General features: G+C 40.2%; 1 protein-coding gene across 1 annotated transcript in view; it reads left to right on the plus strand.

Moving 5' to 3' along the window:
• ODAD2 (outer dynein arm docking complex subunit 2) overlaps positions 1-19,686 on the plus strand; it is a 117,025-nt gene that overhangs the window by 90,557 nt on the left and 6,782 nt on the right. Inside the window, exons 18-19 of the mRNA XM_075827505.1 lie at positions 10,690-10,878; positions 13,564-13,785. Of these exons, the coding sequence (XP_075683620.1) occupies positions 10,690-10,878; positions 13,564-13,785 (411 nt within the window). The remainder of the gene's footprint in view (positions 1-10,689; positions 10,879-13,563; positions 13,786-19,686) is intronic.

The following is a 19,686-nucleotide window of genomic DNA, read 5'->3' on the forward strand; positions in this document are numbered from 1 at the left end:
GGGGCCCAAAATTTATTGTATTGTGCTGTCTGTGTTTGCGGTGGAGAGGGGAGAGGGGGGACCGCTTAATTACAGCCTCCCCTCTCTCCACCACAAACTGCACAATACAATACGTTACAAACTGTGGGTCGCGACGTCCTGGGGGGTCGTGTGAAGACCTCCGGGGGGTCACGAGTCATTTACCGAGGTCCCGGTTCCATTCAATGCTGGAGCAAGGAGCTGACGGCTCCTTGTTCCAGCATTCACTGTGCCCAGAGCGGCTCGACGCAGAAAGGCGCGATGTATTGACGTCATCGCGGCGATCTGCGCCGAGTCACTCATAGCACAGACCAAAGGAGGAGAAGGATCCTCCACCCGGCAGGGAAACGGGGATAGTTAAGTAATTTTACTGATTTTCTATTATGTACATATGGCTGCATTATACTGTATGGGGGCTGATATGGCAGTAGGGCATTATACTGTATGGGGGCTGATATTGGGGGCATTATACTGTATGGGGGCTGATATTGGGGGCATTATATTGTATGGGGGCTGATATAGCGGGGGCATTATACTATATGGGGAGCTGAGTGGGTGGCATTATACTGTATGGGGGGCTGATATGGGGCATTATACTGTATGGGGGGCTGATATGGGGCATTATACTGTATGGGGGGCATTATACTGTATGGGGGGCTGATATGGGGGGAATTATACTGTATGGGGGCATTATACTGTGGGGGCTAATATGGGGGGCATTATACTGTATGGGGAGCTGATATGCGGGGCATTATACTGTATGGGGAGCTCATATGGGGGGCATTATACTGTATGGGGGGCTGATATGGGGGGGCATTATACTGTATGGGGGCTGATATGGGGGGCATTATACTGTATGTGGAGCTGATATGGGGGGCATTATACTGTATGGGGAGCTGATATGGGGGGCATTATACTGTATGGGGGGGCTGATATGGGGGGAATTGTACTGTATAGGGGGCAGATATGGGGGGCATTATACTGTATGGGGGGCTGATATGGGGGCATAATACTATATGGGGGGCATTATACTGTATGGGGAGCTGATAGGGGGCATTATCCTGTATGGGGAGCTGATAGGGGGCATTATACTGTATGGGTGGCGTTATACTGTATGTGGTGCTGATATGGGGGTATTATACTGTATGCGGAGCTGATATGGGGGGGCATTATATTGTATGGGGAGCTGATATGGGGTACATTATACTGTATGGGGAGCTGATATGGGGTGCATTATACTGTATGGGGTGCTGATATGGGGGCATTATACTGTATGGGGAGCTGATTTGGGGGGCATTATACTGTATGGGGAGCTGATATGGGGGGGCATTATACTGTATGGGGAGCTGATATGGGGTACATTATACTGTATGGGGAGCTGATATGGGGTGCATTATACTGTATGGGGAGCACTATACTGTATGGGGGCAGCTATGGCGCATTATAATGTGTGGGGGCAGCTATGGGGGCATTATACTGTTTGGGGGCAGCGATGGGCGAATTATACTGCATGGGGGCAGCTATGGGGGGCTTTTTACTGTATGGGGATAGCTTTGGGGAGCATTATACTGTATGAGGCATTATACTTTGTGGGGGCATTATACTGTGTGGAGGCAGCTATGGGGGCATTATACTGTGGGAACATCCATTTGGGCTATTGGGCAAGGCGGCTGGGCATAGGCACGCGCAGTTGTCTGGTGGTGTTGGGGAGGGGTAGGGGGGCCCAAGCTGAATTCTTGCACCAGGGCCCATGAGCCTTTAGCTACGCCCTTGCTGACGATCTATGAAAAGCATTTATCGACAGTGCACGTCCCTGTGTTTATTTAGTTGTAATCTATGAAATAAGAAAAAGACTTGGTTTTGGAACCTGATTTAGCTTTGGGATTATTTTTTCCTGGCTGAATTCTGTTTGCTACTTTTTTTTAAGTTGATGAACTCTGTTTTCTCGGGAGAGCTAGAGGGTTTTTACTTTCTGGAAAATAGATCTCTCTAAATTTAATTTACTCTTTAATGCAGAATAAAGTCTCTTTGCTTATCCCTATGCCACATACAGCCCATTTTCAACCTGTTCCAGATGCCTGAACATCTCAGACTTGAGACATACTAAAGACATAAAAGAGCATTGGGCAAATCATACAAGAGTTATAGAGGATCATATAAAATATTAAACCAATGACAACATATATTGTCTACAACAAAATCAATATTTTATTTTTAAACCATTTCCATGTGATGCCTTTGTACTACAGGACCCAAGACAAAATAATAGGCAATACATCATAGACTTTTCCTAGTTTATGAGTCAAGTAGTCTTGTAGACATTTTAGTCTTATCTTTGCCAGTATAAATGATGTGACAGTTTGATGTATTTATGTAGGTTTCATGCATACGAATATAGTTTATGCTGCATAGTTCACTATTATATTTTTATGTAGCAGTGATACCGCACCACTTCTGATCAGGCACTGTGTCGTGAATCGCAGCACAGCTCCATTCAGATGAATAGGGGTATGTTGCAATTCCTACACAGTGCTTAGTCGGGGGTGGTACTGTATGAGCAGGGTTATAGCTATAGGGGATGCAGTATAATAACTGGCACATTGTAGGTAGTGGGTCCTGTATAGATTTGGCACTGGGGAACAGGAGCTTCAAGTTATACCTCCGTGTAACAAGAAAAAGGTGAAGAGCCTATAGTGCTTTGTCAAGCCCCGCAGCCTCTTCATTCTCAGGATCCAGGGGAAGGGGGGGAAGTATCATATAAGCCCCAGAAACATCAGCATTATACAGCTAATTTTAGTAGATGCGGGAGATTCTGCCGGGTAAATCACGTGCCCCCCCCCCCCCCCCAAAAAAAAAAAGATTCTACACTCTATCTATGCAAACAACTACTGAAATTCATGAGAATTCTGATAAATAATCCAGGAATGCCACACAAACCTATTTACCTTCTGGACCCATTCCACTTAACAGAGGCCTGATTCGTTTTCCAGCATCTAGGAATAACAGCACACACTGCTGCTGCTGCTAAAAAGTGGTGTAGAATATCTTTTTGATGGATGCAAAGGGTCCTGGTAAAATAGACAGTAATGCCACCTGAGGTATGACTGTGATGTGGCGACCGCTCTTGGTATATGTAGAATAAAACCATATCCCAAAAAGTTCCACGCAGTCCTACCATACGTGTATGATAGTCCCTTTTGGTACCACATCCCCAGCATTCCTCAGCAACTAAAGGATAAAATTGATGGAGAAGTGAAGGACATCTGAGCCACCGGTCAAAAGCTTATAGCTTTTCTCCTGTGTTCTGCACGCCAATGCCATTTTGTGGGACAGAGTGAAAAGGCTTTACGCCATTCATCTGTTTTAGCTGTTGTAATAGGTATCCCAACTCTCTTTCCCAGGATCCAGCATACGTTGGCTTTCTAGGGGTGACTACATCTAAAAGAAATCTATATATCCTCGATAGATTGTGTGTAAGGGGCGAGGATGCTATGAAAATTGCGTCTAATGGGGTAGGTGATGCTGGAAAGTGGGAGTCCTGGCTAATGGAACGTATGTAGGAGTACAGTTGAAAGTAAGACATCTGCAGTAGGGAAACCTCAGGATGGGCCAATTTGAGATCTGTGAAAAAGGGTAGAACAGAGCCCCAGGGAATATGGTGTAAGTGGATATCATGTTAACAATATGGTGTAAATTGATATTGTGTAAGGAATATGGTGTTCTAAGATATCGGCAAAGAAAAGTGCCCGAGTTTAACTCAGGGAGGAAAGGAAGATTAAGAAAGAGGATACCCTTGGCCACTAATTTATCCCAGGTATCCATAAAGAAGGGGGAGAAAAATGAATGGTTCATCCCATTGGGTCTAGTGTTTGGTGAGAGCCATGGTAAAGAGTGCAAAGAAGGATAGACCAGGTTTGCTTCTAATTTCACCCACTGCTTAGAGGATCTGTGGAAATGACATTCGAATAGTTGGAGCAGTGTGGTATAATTTTAGGTCGTGGATACCAACCCCTCCAGACTGTTTAGAGCGAGATAAAGTGTGGAAGCTTATTCTAATGCAGTTACCCTTCCAAATAAATCCACTGAAGACTATAGGCACATAAAGAAAACAGTCGGAAGTCTGATAGGGAGAACCTGAAAGATATATAGGGGTCGAAGAATAATATCCATTTTCAGGATCTTTTCACGGCCAAACCAAGACAAGTACTTCTTGTCGTACTTTTCCAGATCTCCGATTGTTTTCTCCAACAGGGGGTGATAATTTAAGCCATATAGTACAGATAGGTCCAAGGGGATTTGCATACCGAGGTATATAATGGAAGACCTCTGTAATTTCAATGGAACTGTTGAATCAAATGTACTACCGCTTCACGAAGAAGTGAAAAATTAAGGGTATATGAACTTTTTAGGTGTTTGAGTAGTGTAGGAAGACAGTCTGTATTTCTCCTGCAAATGGATATCAACTTCTCTTTAGTTTGGTGATATTGCCACCCACCCACATCTGTTGGGCACAGCTTTAGAATATACTTATAGACCATGATTGTGACTTTGATTTTGTGCAGCTACATAGTCAGCCTTTTATATATTGTTTTCTTTAAAAAAAAAATTCTACATGGGAAAGGTTTGTAATGTAAGGGAACTTAAAATAATGCACAAGGGTAACTGAGACGTATAAAATTGTCATGTAACACCACTAGTAAAAATAATAAAATAAAAATGTACCTTGAAGTGGACGAGGTAATAAACAGAGAAACCGGAGAAGTCTGACCATTACTTACATTGTGACTGTGAACACCTTCAATCCTTTGTGAAAGAATGTATGACGATCCCAAATGAAGTTATAATCTCTCGCGTGTCCTCTTGGTGAAATAAAATCGTGCCATGCTGATCCCTTGTTCATGCCTTTGATGAAAGACATAAAGGGGATGAGCACGTTCTGTATTGAACAGGATAAAGGAATTGGTAAATCTAAAGCTCAGAGAAATTTACGAGCAAAAAAATCTAAGACCTCTTTAGATTAACATGTAACAGAGTCTCTCAAGTTATTCCAAGAGATAAATTCCTGAGTTATTACATTATACCTGGTCCTACATCTTACAGAAAAAAATATAAAACATTGAATTTAAGATGGAACATGATGCTAGTAAAGGGTAATTGCTCCTCAGATGGTTCTTATGTGCAATGCAGTTGTGAAGAGTAGAGAAGAAAGACTTTATCGTCAGTGCAGTCAATGTCAGACTGGGGCACCTTAGGCCTAGCAAAGTCCCAATGCATTGTATATTTTGCTATTGTCATTGTGCACGCACTGGTCATGTAATGAATGAATGAAGTTTAATAGGTTATTTATGAATAAACCCATAAAAGAATTGTCCCTATCAGCAAGTGAAGTTCTACGTACCAGCTTTATATACAGTAGAATTGTCCTCAGATGGACCTTTTGGTGCTGTGTTTTTGTAGCGACCTGTTATCGTGTCAGAACTTGGACTCACCGGAGGATCGTCCATTGTGCCAGTTTAACCCTTAGTGCAGTTAATAATAAATGCAGCAGGGCCAGATTATACGGAGGGCACACTGGGCACTGTTGTTCCGATCTGGTTGTTTAAATCACAACTGGATCAGTTTGTGGAAAAACCTCCCAGCATACCCTTACCATTATCCAGGCCAAACTGGGAGCTGTAGTTTCACACAGTCCGTACTACAAGTGTTATATAACAGGAGTCCCCCATACTAATTAATCTGGAAGGGAGGGATTTTAAAAGTTTGCTATGGGGCCCAGCATTTTCTAGTTATACGTTTACAATTTATTTGGGTAATGCACAAACTTCTCACCTCTGTAATCCTCCACCTCAGAGAAAAACAGGGGTCCCATAATAACCTTTTCAGTGGAGAGGGACAGGCACATGCACGGCCACCTTTCCATTGATTGTTCTTCAGGATGCCCGCAAGTCAGCTCACCAGGCAGGACGAGGGTCGGGTGGCCCCCCGTTCGTGAGATAGGTATCGGTCTCTCTCTTTCTCTTTCTCTTTCTCTCTCTCTCTCTCTCTCTCTCTCTCTCGGTCTGTCTGTGCATTACACGGACGGCTCATCAGCTCATTAATGGAAACTATGTAATAAGTAATTTCCCCTATGATGGCGCTACAGGGGAAATTTATTTGTGTTGCCAGGTTTCGTTGCAGATTACAGGTGATCATTGAGGGTCCTTTAACCCCTTTAATAGTGGAGGAAATCTGATGTTTGACATTGAGTAAATACTTATTTGTGAATTATAATGGGTGCAAAATAAACAAATACAAATTTTAGTGGGTGAGTAAAAAGGAGCTACACACCATGATACTAAATGAGACGTGTTTTATGAATATTCAAGAAGACAAAAATGAGGCTGTGTTCAGACGCTTAACAAAAAACAGCTGAAAATACGAAGCTGTTTTCAAGGGAAAACAGCCTTTTATTTTCCACCGATGTTGTCTTCTTGAATATTCTTAAATATATTCTAAAATATATGTTTTTTTACGACCGTTTTTGGAGCTGTTTTTTCATTAAGTCAATGAAAAACGGCACCAAAAACGGCTCAAGAAGTCACATGCACTTCTTTTTATGTGGCGTTTTTAGAAACGGCCGCGTAAAAAACGCCCCGTGGGAACGGAATGCCGTTTGTCCCATTGAAATCAATGGGCAGATGTTTGGAGGCGTTCAGCCTTTGCATTTTTAGCCATTTTTCAGGGCGTTTACGTCCCGAAAAACGACTGAAAATAGCCCGTGTGAACATACCCTCACTTGTGGTGTTAAATAATGATGGAAATTGGAAGCTTGATAAAATTGATGATGGGTTTGTATTATAACATGCATATCTTGGATTGATGGGAGGGACATTTTTATGGTATTATTTTTTCAGTCTGGTTTTGGATTTGAAATTATTTTGGCATAGAGGATGCAATTATGCATGTCAGCTGTAATTATTTTTAACCGGTTCTATTTTTATAAGATGTGTATTTGACATTTTTGAACAATTCAAGATTAATAAGGAAAAATGAGCCCTCAAAAAGCAGCCAGAGAATTAAAATTATGTAAGATGTAAAAAAATGTTGTCTTACCAGTTTACTCTACACTGGTCAATGATATTATTATCTATCTCATGACCGTTTCACAACGGGGCAATCAACACAACTAATAGTCTACGGCAACATTGGCATTATGCGACAGCCGCTGTGTGCTCTCTCTACTCTACAGGAGCAGTCTCCGAGCAAGATGGAGTTGGGTACTGTCAATGACAGCAGCAGAAGCACTTGGCTGTCTAATGTAAAGAGCAAAACCTGGTCTCCAGGACCGAATTTCTAGTGACCCTTGCAACCTGGTGATCAGGCTTTGTCCAGCCCTGGTCTATGTTTTTTCTAGTTACAGAATGGATTATCGAGTTCTATGATCATTTACATAATTTGGAGCAAAATTTTGATAAATAAAAACAAAGGGATTTTGCAATCTTATGTGTTTCCCTAAAATACCATATCGTCTCTGCTGTTGTCCAGATGGGTATTCTCAGTAGGCACTATGGCATCTTACCAATGGGTCAATCCACCTGCAGGAGACATTTTTGTCCCGATCAAGCACCAGGGAACAGCAGAGCAGCTGTTACTATCCTCTCCCTGTCTTGTGCATGTCCAGATGGGACTAAGGCTTTATGAACGTATCTCTTGACCATGTGCTGTCTGTTTGAACATCGGACAGCACACTAAACCATGCAATTCAATGGGGCTATTTACACATCCGTTTCTTTTTTTTTCCACAAAGCGTGTCACGAAAGTATGAAACTCACAGCATATCATATTCTGATATGTTTTTCCAGAACAGGATTGCCTACTAAAGTATATGGGTGCAAACACAAAACGGACGGTACACGATGGCATCCATGTGCTGTTTATTTTTCACGGATCAGTTACTAAAGAAATGCGGAAAAAAGAAGAAAAGTCAAACCAGGAAATGCTTGCAGATTAGAAAAACCGACAAGAAAAACGTATGACACACTGACGCAACGCGGACATGCATATGCATGAAAAAGGGGCGGTTTTTTTCCGGAACGCAAATTGGACATGCTTGTGTGAATAAGGCCTAATAGATTCACGCCAACAGTATATATTGATCAGACCTCCTCGTTGGGTCGAGACCACAAAAAAATGAGGGCTATTTATTCAGACTACCTCTTTAAGAGTGAGCTAAAAACATCTGCAGAAGGAAAGCAAGGTGGTTAGAAAGCTGCATTTATAAAGTACATAGCTTATAGGTGCATTGTAAAGTATAATAAAGTATAGTCCTGTGAAGCTATGGAGGTGATACCAAATTGTAGGACATAAAAAAACTCCATAAATTAGATTCCGGTCATGAAAACAGTGAAATAGATATACAACGCAATTTCTTATGAATAAATCAGCTTTTGTGGGCAGCCATATGATATCGCAGAACTGGAAAACTCATTTTGAAACAAATTTGAACTATTAGCGGCCAGACGGGGCGTGATATGGTTGCCCCTTGTGTCCCAGCAGACGCCTTTACAAATTCTGTGACAAAATGAAAAAAAAAAAGACACATTAACTAAATAATGTACAATCCCCAGTCCCGTGTGAAGTTGTAAATAGAAAGACCCATTGGGCACATGATCAATTACACAATGTTGCATTTTCAGAATATGCCAGTTGTTGAAAAGAAAAACCATTGACCGGGAGCCTTAAATCACTCAGAAACATGAACGTTCTGAAACACAACACCCAAGAGAACATGATTCATTTTGAAATACTCTTCAGATCCAGACCCAAAACTGTAATTTTAGATGGTGATGATAATATTTTAAATAAAACAATGTTTAGGAATTCTGCATGCAAGTTTAGTAGAAAAATATGCCGATAATAACCCAATTAGGACAAGTTCCTAAGTAGATTTCAGTACCAAGTCTGCGGCAAAATTAGCCATCACAAACAAAATCTAATTTGGAAAATGTAAACGGTCTAATCTGTTTTAGACATTTGAAGACCTGTCTTAGATTATTGCCATTCAGAAATATAACAAGCTAGTTTATAGTAATAAATGAGTGTTCCCAACCAGAATACTGTAACGTCCTTTGTTATGTCGAAATGGAATGTGAAACAAGACATGTATTTCAAGACAATTCTAAATATGCTTTGATATTACCACATTATTATTCTCGAGAATATCATTATTCTGTTTATATAGTTTTTATGTTACCAGAAGCACATGGTTTACGCATACATTAATGCTGTTTAGAATTAATTTTGTTGATCTCTTGTTGTGGGAAAATGCCAGTAGAGTATTACAGAAAGTAGAAGTAGTAGTGGAGCTTAAAGGGGTTGTCTGGGATTAGAAAAAATGTTGTTGTTTTTTTTCCCCAGAAATAGTGCCAGTCTTCTTTATGGGCTGTGTCTCGTATTGCAGCTCAGCCCCAATTAAGTGAATGGGGATGAACTGCAATAAACATCCCATGGACAGGACTGGCGCTATATCTGGAAAAAATTCAGAACTTTTATATAACCTTAAATAACCCATCTTAAGATAATTGGTCAGGGCATTATTGCAAAGCATGTGGCATATTCTAATAATGGCGGTCATGCAGTCGCAGTCATGCCACACATGCACTGGAAGGAGTCACGCCCAGGTCCATGTGGTTCCTCTTAGCCAATCAGGCTGGGAGGCGACATAATTGGTACACGCTGTGCACTCCTGAGCTGCGCCTGAACATGAGTTTGAGGTTTTGCGCAACGCATACATTGGTATCCAATGAAGCACAATACTATGAGCTTTTTAGACATCCTGTTTATTAAAGAGGTCTGTCTGTTTAGAGATTCCCTTTATGCTTCTGGGCCCAGGGGCTAGAACTATACCTGCACTTAACGCGGAACTTGTAGTTTCTGTGTGCTCAGTAGACTACAAGTCCCATCGTGTACTGCTTTCCTCCTCCTTTCATGTAATTCCGCTCGCCCCCCATTCGATAGTTAGCGACGTAGTATAAGTCATTTCCGCTAGCCAACATATAATGCACATGCCCTTGGACCTCAAGGAAGATAAGCTGCTGTTGAAGGTGACGGGCTTACTTCTGTCACAGAGCCAGTGCCCTAGTGGTCACGTGACAAGATTACGCGTCGACCCCGTTGGAGCAATCGGTCAGGTGACACCATAACCGTGTCAGTGCGTCATCATTGTGACTTGAACTGAAGAACTTCCGGCGTGAATGAAGAGAATTGTGAATGAGGGACACGGCGCCAGACGGACTACACAAGTATATAAGTAAACGGGGTTAATTTCTAGTTTGAAATCAGTTGTTGGCAATGATTTTTTTAGTGCCCGGTGAACCTCTTTAATCTTTGTAGCTTGACTACAACAATGTACATGATTTGTTCCTTTACTTTTGCACTTCCCACTTAAGTATGTTGAAAAAGCCGAGGTACAATTGAAACCCTTTTTGAATGTTCCTACTAGGACATGTAATGTGGTTCATACACTCTTCTTATAGAAGTCACTTATCTCTATTTAAATACTTTCCCTGATGAATAGATTAGGTCTTAGGACCATAGAAGCATAGAATACCTGCTTACACTACTCCTCATTATATTAATACAATTTTCGTTAAATTCTTGGAAAAACATATGCAATGACTCTTCTTATTTTAGGACGCTGGTGAAATGGTTCGTTCATTTGTTGGCGGCTTGGAACTGATTGTTAACTTATTGAAATCTGAACACAAAGAAGTGCTGGCGAGTGTCTGTGCGGCCATTACCAATATAGCCAAAGATGAGGAGAATTTGGCGGTCATAACAGATCACGGAGTAGTCCCTTTGCTATCTGCACTGGCAAACACGGTACGTACGTTGAAAATCCTGCTAATTTGCAAGCAACAGAACATCCACCTAATGTGTCCAGTACCGGTGGTCACACATGCCCAGTAGCTCAGTTCCACCACCCGGATCCTCTTGTGCACTGGTGGCGGATTCCTGCCATTATTTAGGCCAGCCAATAAGAAGCGGCGTACTAGAAGCGGCTTCTCACCGGTACTGTATGTAACAGCAGTATCTAGTAAATTTCAGGAGGAAAGGGGGGTCTGATGACATCCTTTATAAATGTTACTAAAACTTCCAGTAATCTAGAAAATCTGTAATGAATAGTTCCTGATTGTCCAGGTTGTACCACGCCTAATGGCTGCAATACAACTTAAAGGGGTATTCCCATCTGAGACATGTCAACAGTATATCCCATAAATATCGGATAGGTGGGGGTTCGACTTCTGAGTCAAGGTAGTCATGCATAAGCAAAGCTATCTCCGCTGTAGTTTTTGGGAGTTACTTCCACAAATGACCACGAAGAGAGCCACATTCATGTGCAGCCACCTCTCCACCTTGTATGTTACTTTTGGAGGAGTGCCAAAGAGAGGAGTCCACAAAAATGGGGGTGCCAGAGATGGGTGAGGGGCACACAGAAAGGCATCGTCGGCCGCATGTGCCTTTGGGGGTGCTGGTTGTGCACCCCTATTCTAAGCAGATAAAGGGAAAACAATACAGTCACAGGCTGATGTTTTTACCGTTTCTCGTATCCATCAATAACTCTTAAATTATAACATAAAAAAATATCTCTATATCCAAGTCCTTGAATTGTTCTTTACTGTTAAGTTGCTAAAAATAATTTTGGACTGTAACACAGATTTCACTAATTCCTGAAATATCTGGATATATAGTGATAAACCCACTGCCTACATCACTGGATCACTAGGCACAATTCAAAAAAGTGAATGACTATGCTAGGAGGACACTAGTAAGGTACATGACAATTCTGAAGGACTTGAAAGGTTCTGAAGCTGAGAGGGTAGAGACTTTTGCATAGTGTTGCCTGAATACCCTGCCAGTTGCAGCTTTATGCAAAAAGTGTAATGAATTAAATGGAAAAAGTTTTTGGGGTCTGATAATGTGACCTTTTGCCATTAAATACACCATCTCCACTGGGAGTCATGGTGTTGGGGATATGCTTCAGTACTGCTGGCCCTCAAATGCTTGTGAATGTAGAGGGAGAAAATAATGCCGTAGAGCATGGGGAATGCTGGACAAAAATCTGCTGCAGTCTGCAAGGGAACTGTCACTTTGGAGGATATTTCTTTTCAAGACAACAAACCCAATCATAAAGCCAAAGCTACACATGAACAACTTAGAGGGGTTTCCTAGGAATACACATCCTTAGGCTGTCAATATGGGATTGGTTGACACCAATATTTTCCCAGGCTCTGTACGGCACTGTATTACGGATATATTCTGGTTTAGAAGCATTCAAATCAAAAGTTGTATGGAGCCTCAATACGCTTGTGAGACCCTAGTGGAGATATATCCACTATTAAATAATGATAAATAATGTCTTAAAAGGCATGAATAGTCATGTATTAAAGGGGTTGTCCAAATGATGGACATTTATCACCTGTCCACAGGATAGGTGAGAAATGTCTGATGAATGGGGGCCCCACTTATAGGACTCTCATGATCACTAGAACAGTGGTCCCCAGACCCTATTTCTCCTCACTGCATGACCCCAATGAGGAGTATTTTGAATGGAATGGTGGTCACCCAGACACCGGTGGATAGGTAATAAACGTCCTTTGTGGCACAACACCTTTAAAGGGTTTGCCTCATCAAGACAACTCTTGTCCATATATCCTATTAGTTCTATACAATTGAATCTGTAAAAGGTTTGGAACAGTAAAATTAGACCTTAGGTTTATGGACTATCAGAAACCACAATTTTCCAAATGATTGAATGCCTTGTAGGCAAGTGTTTGATTTTCTGTAGCGTTACAGTGATAAAATATAATAGTACATAATATATTAGTTACTATAATTTCTAATGATTAGGCAATTCTGTTCTGATCTATGAGTTATTGAAAACTTGCTATAGAAAATATTTCTCACATTTCCATTCAATTAACCATTTCAATGTTTCTAATACACCAGTCATTTCTTATTTGGTACACCATTGTCATTTTTGGCACATTATAAATAAATGAATTCCTAAAAGATCTTAAGTTTATATTATATTTTAGTAGGTTGTTATATAATATGAAAAGTTAAGTTATGTGAGTCTATAATTGAAAAAGGATCTGCTTGTAAGACTGCGGCCACAAGCTCCCAACCCTGTGTCTCGCTCCTATCACTCCCATGACACCTGGCTGCTAAAATATTTTTAGCAAGTTGATGTCTCCCTCCCTGTGCGGAAAAACAGCATGCTGAAAACAGCAATAAAACCTGAGATAGCATTTCACTCCTAAGATTTTGATGGCACCTAAGCCTTGACAACCTCTTACTTCTTGGTCATGGAAAGCCAATAACATGAATACCTTCTTTACCACAGCGTGAAAACCTCTCCATATTTTTTAAGCATTATCCTACCCACCAAGGGACTTCTTAAGAAAATTATGAGTTTTAAAAGGAAAATTTAAAAAAATTGACTTGTATAGTTTCAAGCTTTGCTTAGAAAAAAAAAAAGGACATTATCTTCTTTGTTTTCTCTAGACGGATGATAAATTGAGGCGTCACTTGGCCGAAGCCATCTCGCGTTGCTGCACGTGGGGGAATAATAGAGTGGCATTTGGAGACGCATACGCTGTGGCTCCTCTGGTACGGTACCTGAAATCAAGTGACCCTGCAGTTCACCGTGCTACAGCTCAAGCTCTTTATCAGCTCTCAGAGGACGCAAACAACTGCATAACAATGCACGAGAATGGTGTCGTTAAAGTAAGTTATACTCAACAGATTTCTAACATAGAATCAATATTCAATTCATTATTCTTAATACAAGATGAAGCATGGTGGCCATATCTTTGGTCAACCAGCAATCCCAGAAAGAGATGTAAAGCTCTGTTCACATCAGCATTTTTTTCTGTTCCTATAGGTATCTGGTGTTTTTGACGGAAAAAATATATTAGTCCACAGCCGTAATAAAAACACCATAACCCCCTTGTAAACACATTATGAATCAATCAGGATATGTTGGGATCTATCCAAAAAAACTTAGTAGAATTTTGAAGAACTATAGAAAAGAGGACAACTCAAGTAGCCATGACTTCTAGACATTAACATTTAAAGGGTTTTTCTGATTTAAAGTTTTTGTTTATCACAGGGATTTGTCATTTTCTGAGATCCGTAGGACTAGTAGCATTAGTAAAACGCCAGTTTGGATTTTTTTCCATGCACAAGGTTTCTCCCAATGCGGCAGGTACTATAAAGCACCCTCATTTACTTCAGTGTTCTGTCTGGTCAAGAGCAGCGCTCAGCAGAGACAATTCCCACAAAAACCTTGGCCCCTTTGTTCTAGGAATCATAGGGATCCCAGTGGTTAAACCTTCCAGTCCACCCTTTCTTCTGATCATGAGGTAAGTTTTATTGAATTAAGGTGGGGACATAATGGAGGGGCAATTTGAGAAGCCAATCCTGCTGCTACTGTTCCAGGTGTGGCCAGTTCACGATGGATCAATGAATGCGCAAGACGAATTGCTTACTTTTAGATGAGTATTTTTTTGGCTCTTATAGAGTGCTCAGGGCCCTATGTACAGAGAAAATGATGTATGATAATCATATGTCAGGTCTTGGCAACGGGGACAAGTGATGTAAACTTCACCCTGATCCCAAAAATCTCATAAGGATATGTTTAGTGATATCTTAAAGGGCATCTCTCATTAGACATAGGGCAGCATAGTCCAATGACAGATCCACTTTTAACCCAACCTAAATTCCAATACAAAAACAAAATCTAAAATGAATGTTCCTCTTAAAGATGTCTTCATATACCTGTCATGGATCCTGCTTATGATGCTTTAATAAATGAGTCTCTATCTACAACCCCTATATTCTTCTCATCAAAGACGCCTTCATACATCGAATTCAGTGCTTCCTTATTTCCTTGTCGTGCACATATTATTTTCCTGTTCCTTTTAACGTTAATATTTGTTTTTATTGGAAGTGAATTCTAATGGAAGAAGGACAGCTTCATTACATAACATAAAAGATCTATTCAGTAGTAAGGGCACTGATGTAGAATAGACCATTTAACAGATGCTGAAGAAGCAGCAGGAAAACCGTCCACCTAACCAGGAATAAGAAGGAATTTTTGTCTTGTCTTCCAGAAACGGAGTCATTATACCTAATTATAAAGTAGCTGAAATGTATTTTTGTATTATTGCTAGAACTGATGACGTCCATGCAGTACGGTGGCAAAGGCAGCATAAATTAAGTTGACGCCTGTCACTTGATATTAATTAGTTAGTCTTTTACCCGCCAAAACCAAGCTCACTGGTTAATCCATCATCCCCAGAAAAACATGTTAATACAACTTTTGCTGCACCGGAGTCTACACCTGCATCAATCATATCACACCGAAAACAAGTTCACAAAGACAGGCGAACACATTAAACTCCATCACATTTTGTAAACTTTATTTATTTTAGGAAAGGTGCTGCTGCATGATGAAAACCCTTAAGCGTAATTTAAACTGTGTTTAACCGGACGTCAGGTGCTAAGATTCTCTGGAAAGCTGCCGGAAATGGCAAACCGATTCTTCTAAGCACATTATTGTCATAATCCTGTTTAGATTGAGGGTCCCTTCATGTGGAAACAGCTTATTATATAAAGCTACCAAGTGGGAAATGTGTTTCCAAATCTTCATTTTCTTCTTTTGGGGGAGGTTTGGAATCCTTGTGACTAGAGTTAATTTTTCGAAAAAGTAGAGTAAGACTTGACTTTTGGCACATACAAGTGCGGCATTATAGTCTTTCTGATCCAATCTGGGGGGAAATATCCGGCAAGGAAGACTGGCTTATCTTTGCCTAGCTGCGTGCTTGTAGAAAGACATTGAATTTCGTATCGTTTGGATGCCCTACTGAGCAGTTGGCATTAGAGCTTCCCTTGGCAAATGTCAAGGATGTTTTCAGACTTATAAGCAGGAGCTTGTACCTTAGCCTGTAAATTGACTGCCCCCTCGTAACCTCTATACGGGCACATACATGCACAATACCAGATTACACTACCAGACATTATTTATTTCAATGGATCATTTTGAAAATAAAAAAATGTTTTTAAAATAAAATTGAGAATGGGTAAAATAAAATGTATAAACAAACAAACTTAAATATATGCAGCTCAATTTAATGGAAAAGATTGCTACTGACTACGTCTGCCAGTTCCGCAGCGAGCCAGAAAAAGAGGAATCTGGCACTGTCCTCCGTTAGCAACTTCATCTTTCATCTGTATTTCTCTTCTGTATTTATCTTGCTTCAAGAAAATTCAGAGAATGTCTTTTCCTTCCGACTTGGCTCTTGCCATAAACCACAGAAATACTCGTAGCAACGTCTTGCGATTGTTCAGCTTTGTGTACAGTACATGTCCCGGACTCTGCTAAATAACAAATGTACATTTAATTTGACAGCTATAAAGTAAAAGATAAAGCGCTACTTAAGACTTGCTCTTGTATACCATAAAATCATGGTAAACCTCCGATTTTACATACTTTTTCTTTTTGGTTGGTTTAAATTATCATACTCTGGGTGACCTCACTCTCCGGCTCGGAGCCAGCTGATTTTTAGTTTTTCTAATGTTAATAAAAACATTATCATAGCCTTTAGCATTGCAGTATCTCAATATCTGGCTAAATACAGGAGCCAGAAGTGGATTTTGACAGGGAGACTCTAATGCTGCCTTTATTGAAAATATTCCTTTTTATATGTATATGACATGTAAATTACTACATATGAGGAATATATACAGATTTCATGTATATTGCAGACGGGATTTCTTGGTTAGAGGTCAGACACTTGTAATTCTGCCTGTACTTATCTGTGAAATAGAAATCTTGTGGAACTTGGAAGTGGACTGTAGTGTAATCTTCGTCCTCAGAGGTGGTTCCACCCTTTTTCTTTGCACATTGTGTTCTTGTCTCCATCACCATGAATAGATTTTGTGAATAAAAGGTTTAGTTCCTCTTTTGTTCCTGCTACTTTTTTATTGTCAGTCATTGGGGTAGATTATTTACTTACAAGAGTGCATATAAGGAAAATCAGACCCATTGTAGCTCAAAGGGGGTTCCTTTTTGTCAGATGGGTTCATGATGAGCAGGGTGTCCTGCTTTTGGTACCCAAGCAATAAGCTGTAAAGTGTGGACATCAAGCGTTCAATTTATCTACAGCGCCACCACAGGAGTAATGAAGAATTACACAGTTGACTTCATAATGCAAGAATGTCCCAGGTTTTCCTCAGATAGAGAACCGCTCTTATCAGCTTTCGCTATTAGGTAAAATTCCCTAAATGAGAAGAAACCCCTTTTAACACAGAATTCTCTTATAGGGCTTTGGAAAATGCATTTTATAAACCAGACAACTGCTTTAAATGCTCTTTTTATATTCTACACTCCTACTACAAGGAATTGCCCTAAATTCAAGTCTTTCTGGTCACCCTTTATATGTTTTCATAATTAATTATTGAAGTGTATGGGAGTGATAAAACATTGTGGGTGATACATGTCCCACCAAAGTCAGTAAAATGGCTTTGGCGCTCACTAGACTAGGGTACGGAATCTACGGTATCTCCTCGATCTTCACCCTTAACCCCCGCAAGGAAGTATTGGTCCTTCCCGGTTGGATTCCCAGGTTGCGGCTCCCAGAATGGTCACCATTTGGCAGCGGGTGAGCTATAGCAGAGAATTTCAAGCGAAATCATGAAACGTAGCCAGGTGTCGTCAACAGATTAACGGTCAGAATGTAGCAAACTAGAGAATGAGACAGAACCATAGTCATGAGTCAGTAACAATTGGAAGGGGAAAGTCAAGTTGACAAACTCATTTTTCACCAAAAAATGGTACATATACCCAATAGAGTGAAAAAGCCCTTAATCTGTTCTCCAAAACCACACCATGTCCAGTCTGCATAATCACATATTTCATGAAAACAACTTCCATTTCTGAAAGTTCCACCAGTTTTCATGACTTTAATGGTCATGCCATAGAAACTTCCTTAACCCCTTAGTGACCAGCCCATTTTAAACCTTGATGACCAAGCTATTTTTTATGTTTTTCCATTGTTGCATTCCAAGAGCGTTAACATTTTATTTTTGCGTCGACATAGCTGTATAAGGTCTGTTTTTTGCGGGACAAGTTGTATTTTTTTAATAGCACCGTTTTGGGGTAAATATAATTTATTGATTAACTTTTATGAACTTTTTTTGGGGCGTAATAGAAAAATACGCAGCAATTTCGCCACTCTTTTTTTGCGTCTTTAATTTATGCCATTTACGTGTGGTAGAAATGACATAATAACTTTATGTGACGATACCAAATTTATATAGTTTTCTTATGTTTTACTACTTTTACAAAGTAAAAACACAGTTTTTTCAAAATTATGTGTTTTTGTGTCTCCTTATTTGAAGAGCCATAACTTTTTTATTTTTCCACCGATGCAGCTGTATGAGGGCTTTTTTTTCTGCAGGACAACTAGTATTTTCTAGCGGTACCGTTTTGGAGTGCATGCACATTTTTTTGAAGGCAGGATGGACAAAAAACAGCAATTCTGGCATTGTTTTATTTATTTTTTTTACAGCGTTCACCAAGCGGGTTAAATAACATAATAGCTTTATAGTTGGGGTCGTTACGGACGTGGCGATACCAAATAGGTATAACTTTTTTTTCATAATAAATCATTTTGTAAGGGGAAAAAGTGGGTTTTTCATTTTTTTTTCACTCTAGGGGACTTCACTATGCGATCGTTCCGATCGCTTTTATAATACACTGCAATACTTCTGTATTGCAGTGTATTACTGCCTGTCCGTTTACAACGGACAGGCATCTGCTAGGTCATGCCAGAGGCATGGCCTAGCAGACATCCGCTACAGGGAGACCTGGGGGCCTTTATTAGGCCCCCGGCTGCCATAGAAGACACTGGTACCCTGCGATCTCATAGCAGGGTGCCGTTGGGGTGGGAGAGGGAACATTACACATATTTGGTATCGCCGCATCCGTAACGACCCCAACTATAAATGTATTACATCATTTAACCCACATAGTGAATGTCGTAAGAAATAAAATAAAAAATGCTGGTTTTTTTCTTTGAATCCAGCCTAAAAAAAAATGTGATAAGTTGCATCTACTCCAAAATGGTACCGATAAAAACTACAAGTCGTCCCGCAAAAAAAAAGCCCTCCTACAATTGCATCAGCGAAAAAATAAAAACGTTACGGCTCTTCAAATATGGGGACACAAAAAAAAAATTTTTTGAAAAAAAAGTGTTTTCACTTTGTAAAAGTAGTAAAACATACAAAAACTATACATATTTGGTATCGTTGCAATCGCAAAAACTCACTGAACAAAGTTATTGTGTTATTTATACCACACGGTAAACGACGTAAATTTAGGACACAAAAAAGTGTGGTGAAATTGCTGGGTTTTTTTTGTATTCCCTCCAAAAAAAAGTTAATAAAAGTGAATCAATAAATTCTATGTACCCCAAAATGGTGCAAAACTTTTTCTGAGACGTTTTTGGAGCTGTTTTTCCATTGACACAATGAAAAGTAAAAAGAAGTGACATGCTCATTTTTGCGCATTGTTTTTTTAAATCAGCGGTGTAAAAAAAACACCCCGTCTGAACTAAACGCCGT

Source organism: Rhinoderma darwinii, chromosome 5 (assembly GCF_050947455.1).
Source record: "Rhinoderma darwinii isolate aRhiDar2 chromosome 5, aRhiDar2.hap1, whole genome shotgun sequence".
In the NCBI taxonomy this organism is placed as follows: Eukaryota; Metazoa; Chordata; class Amphibia; order Anura; family Rhinodermatidae; genus Rhinoderma; species Rhinoderma darwinii.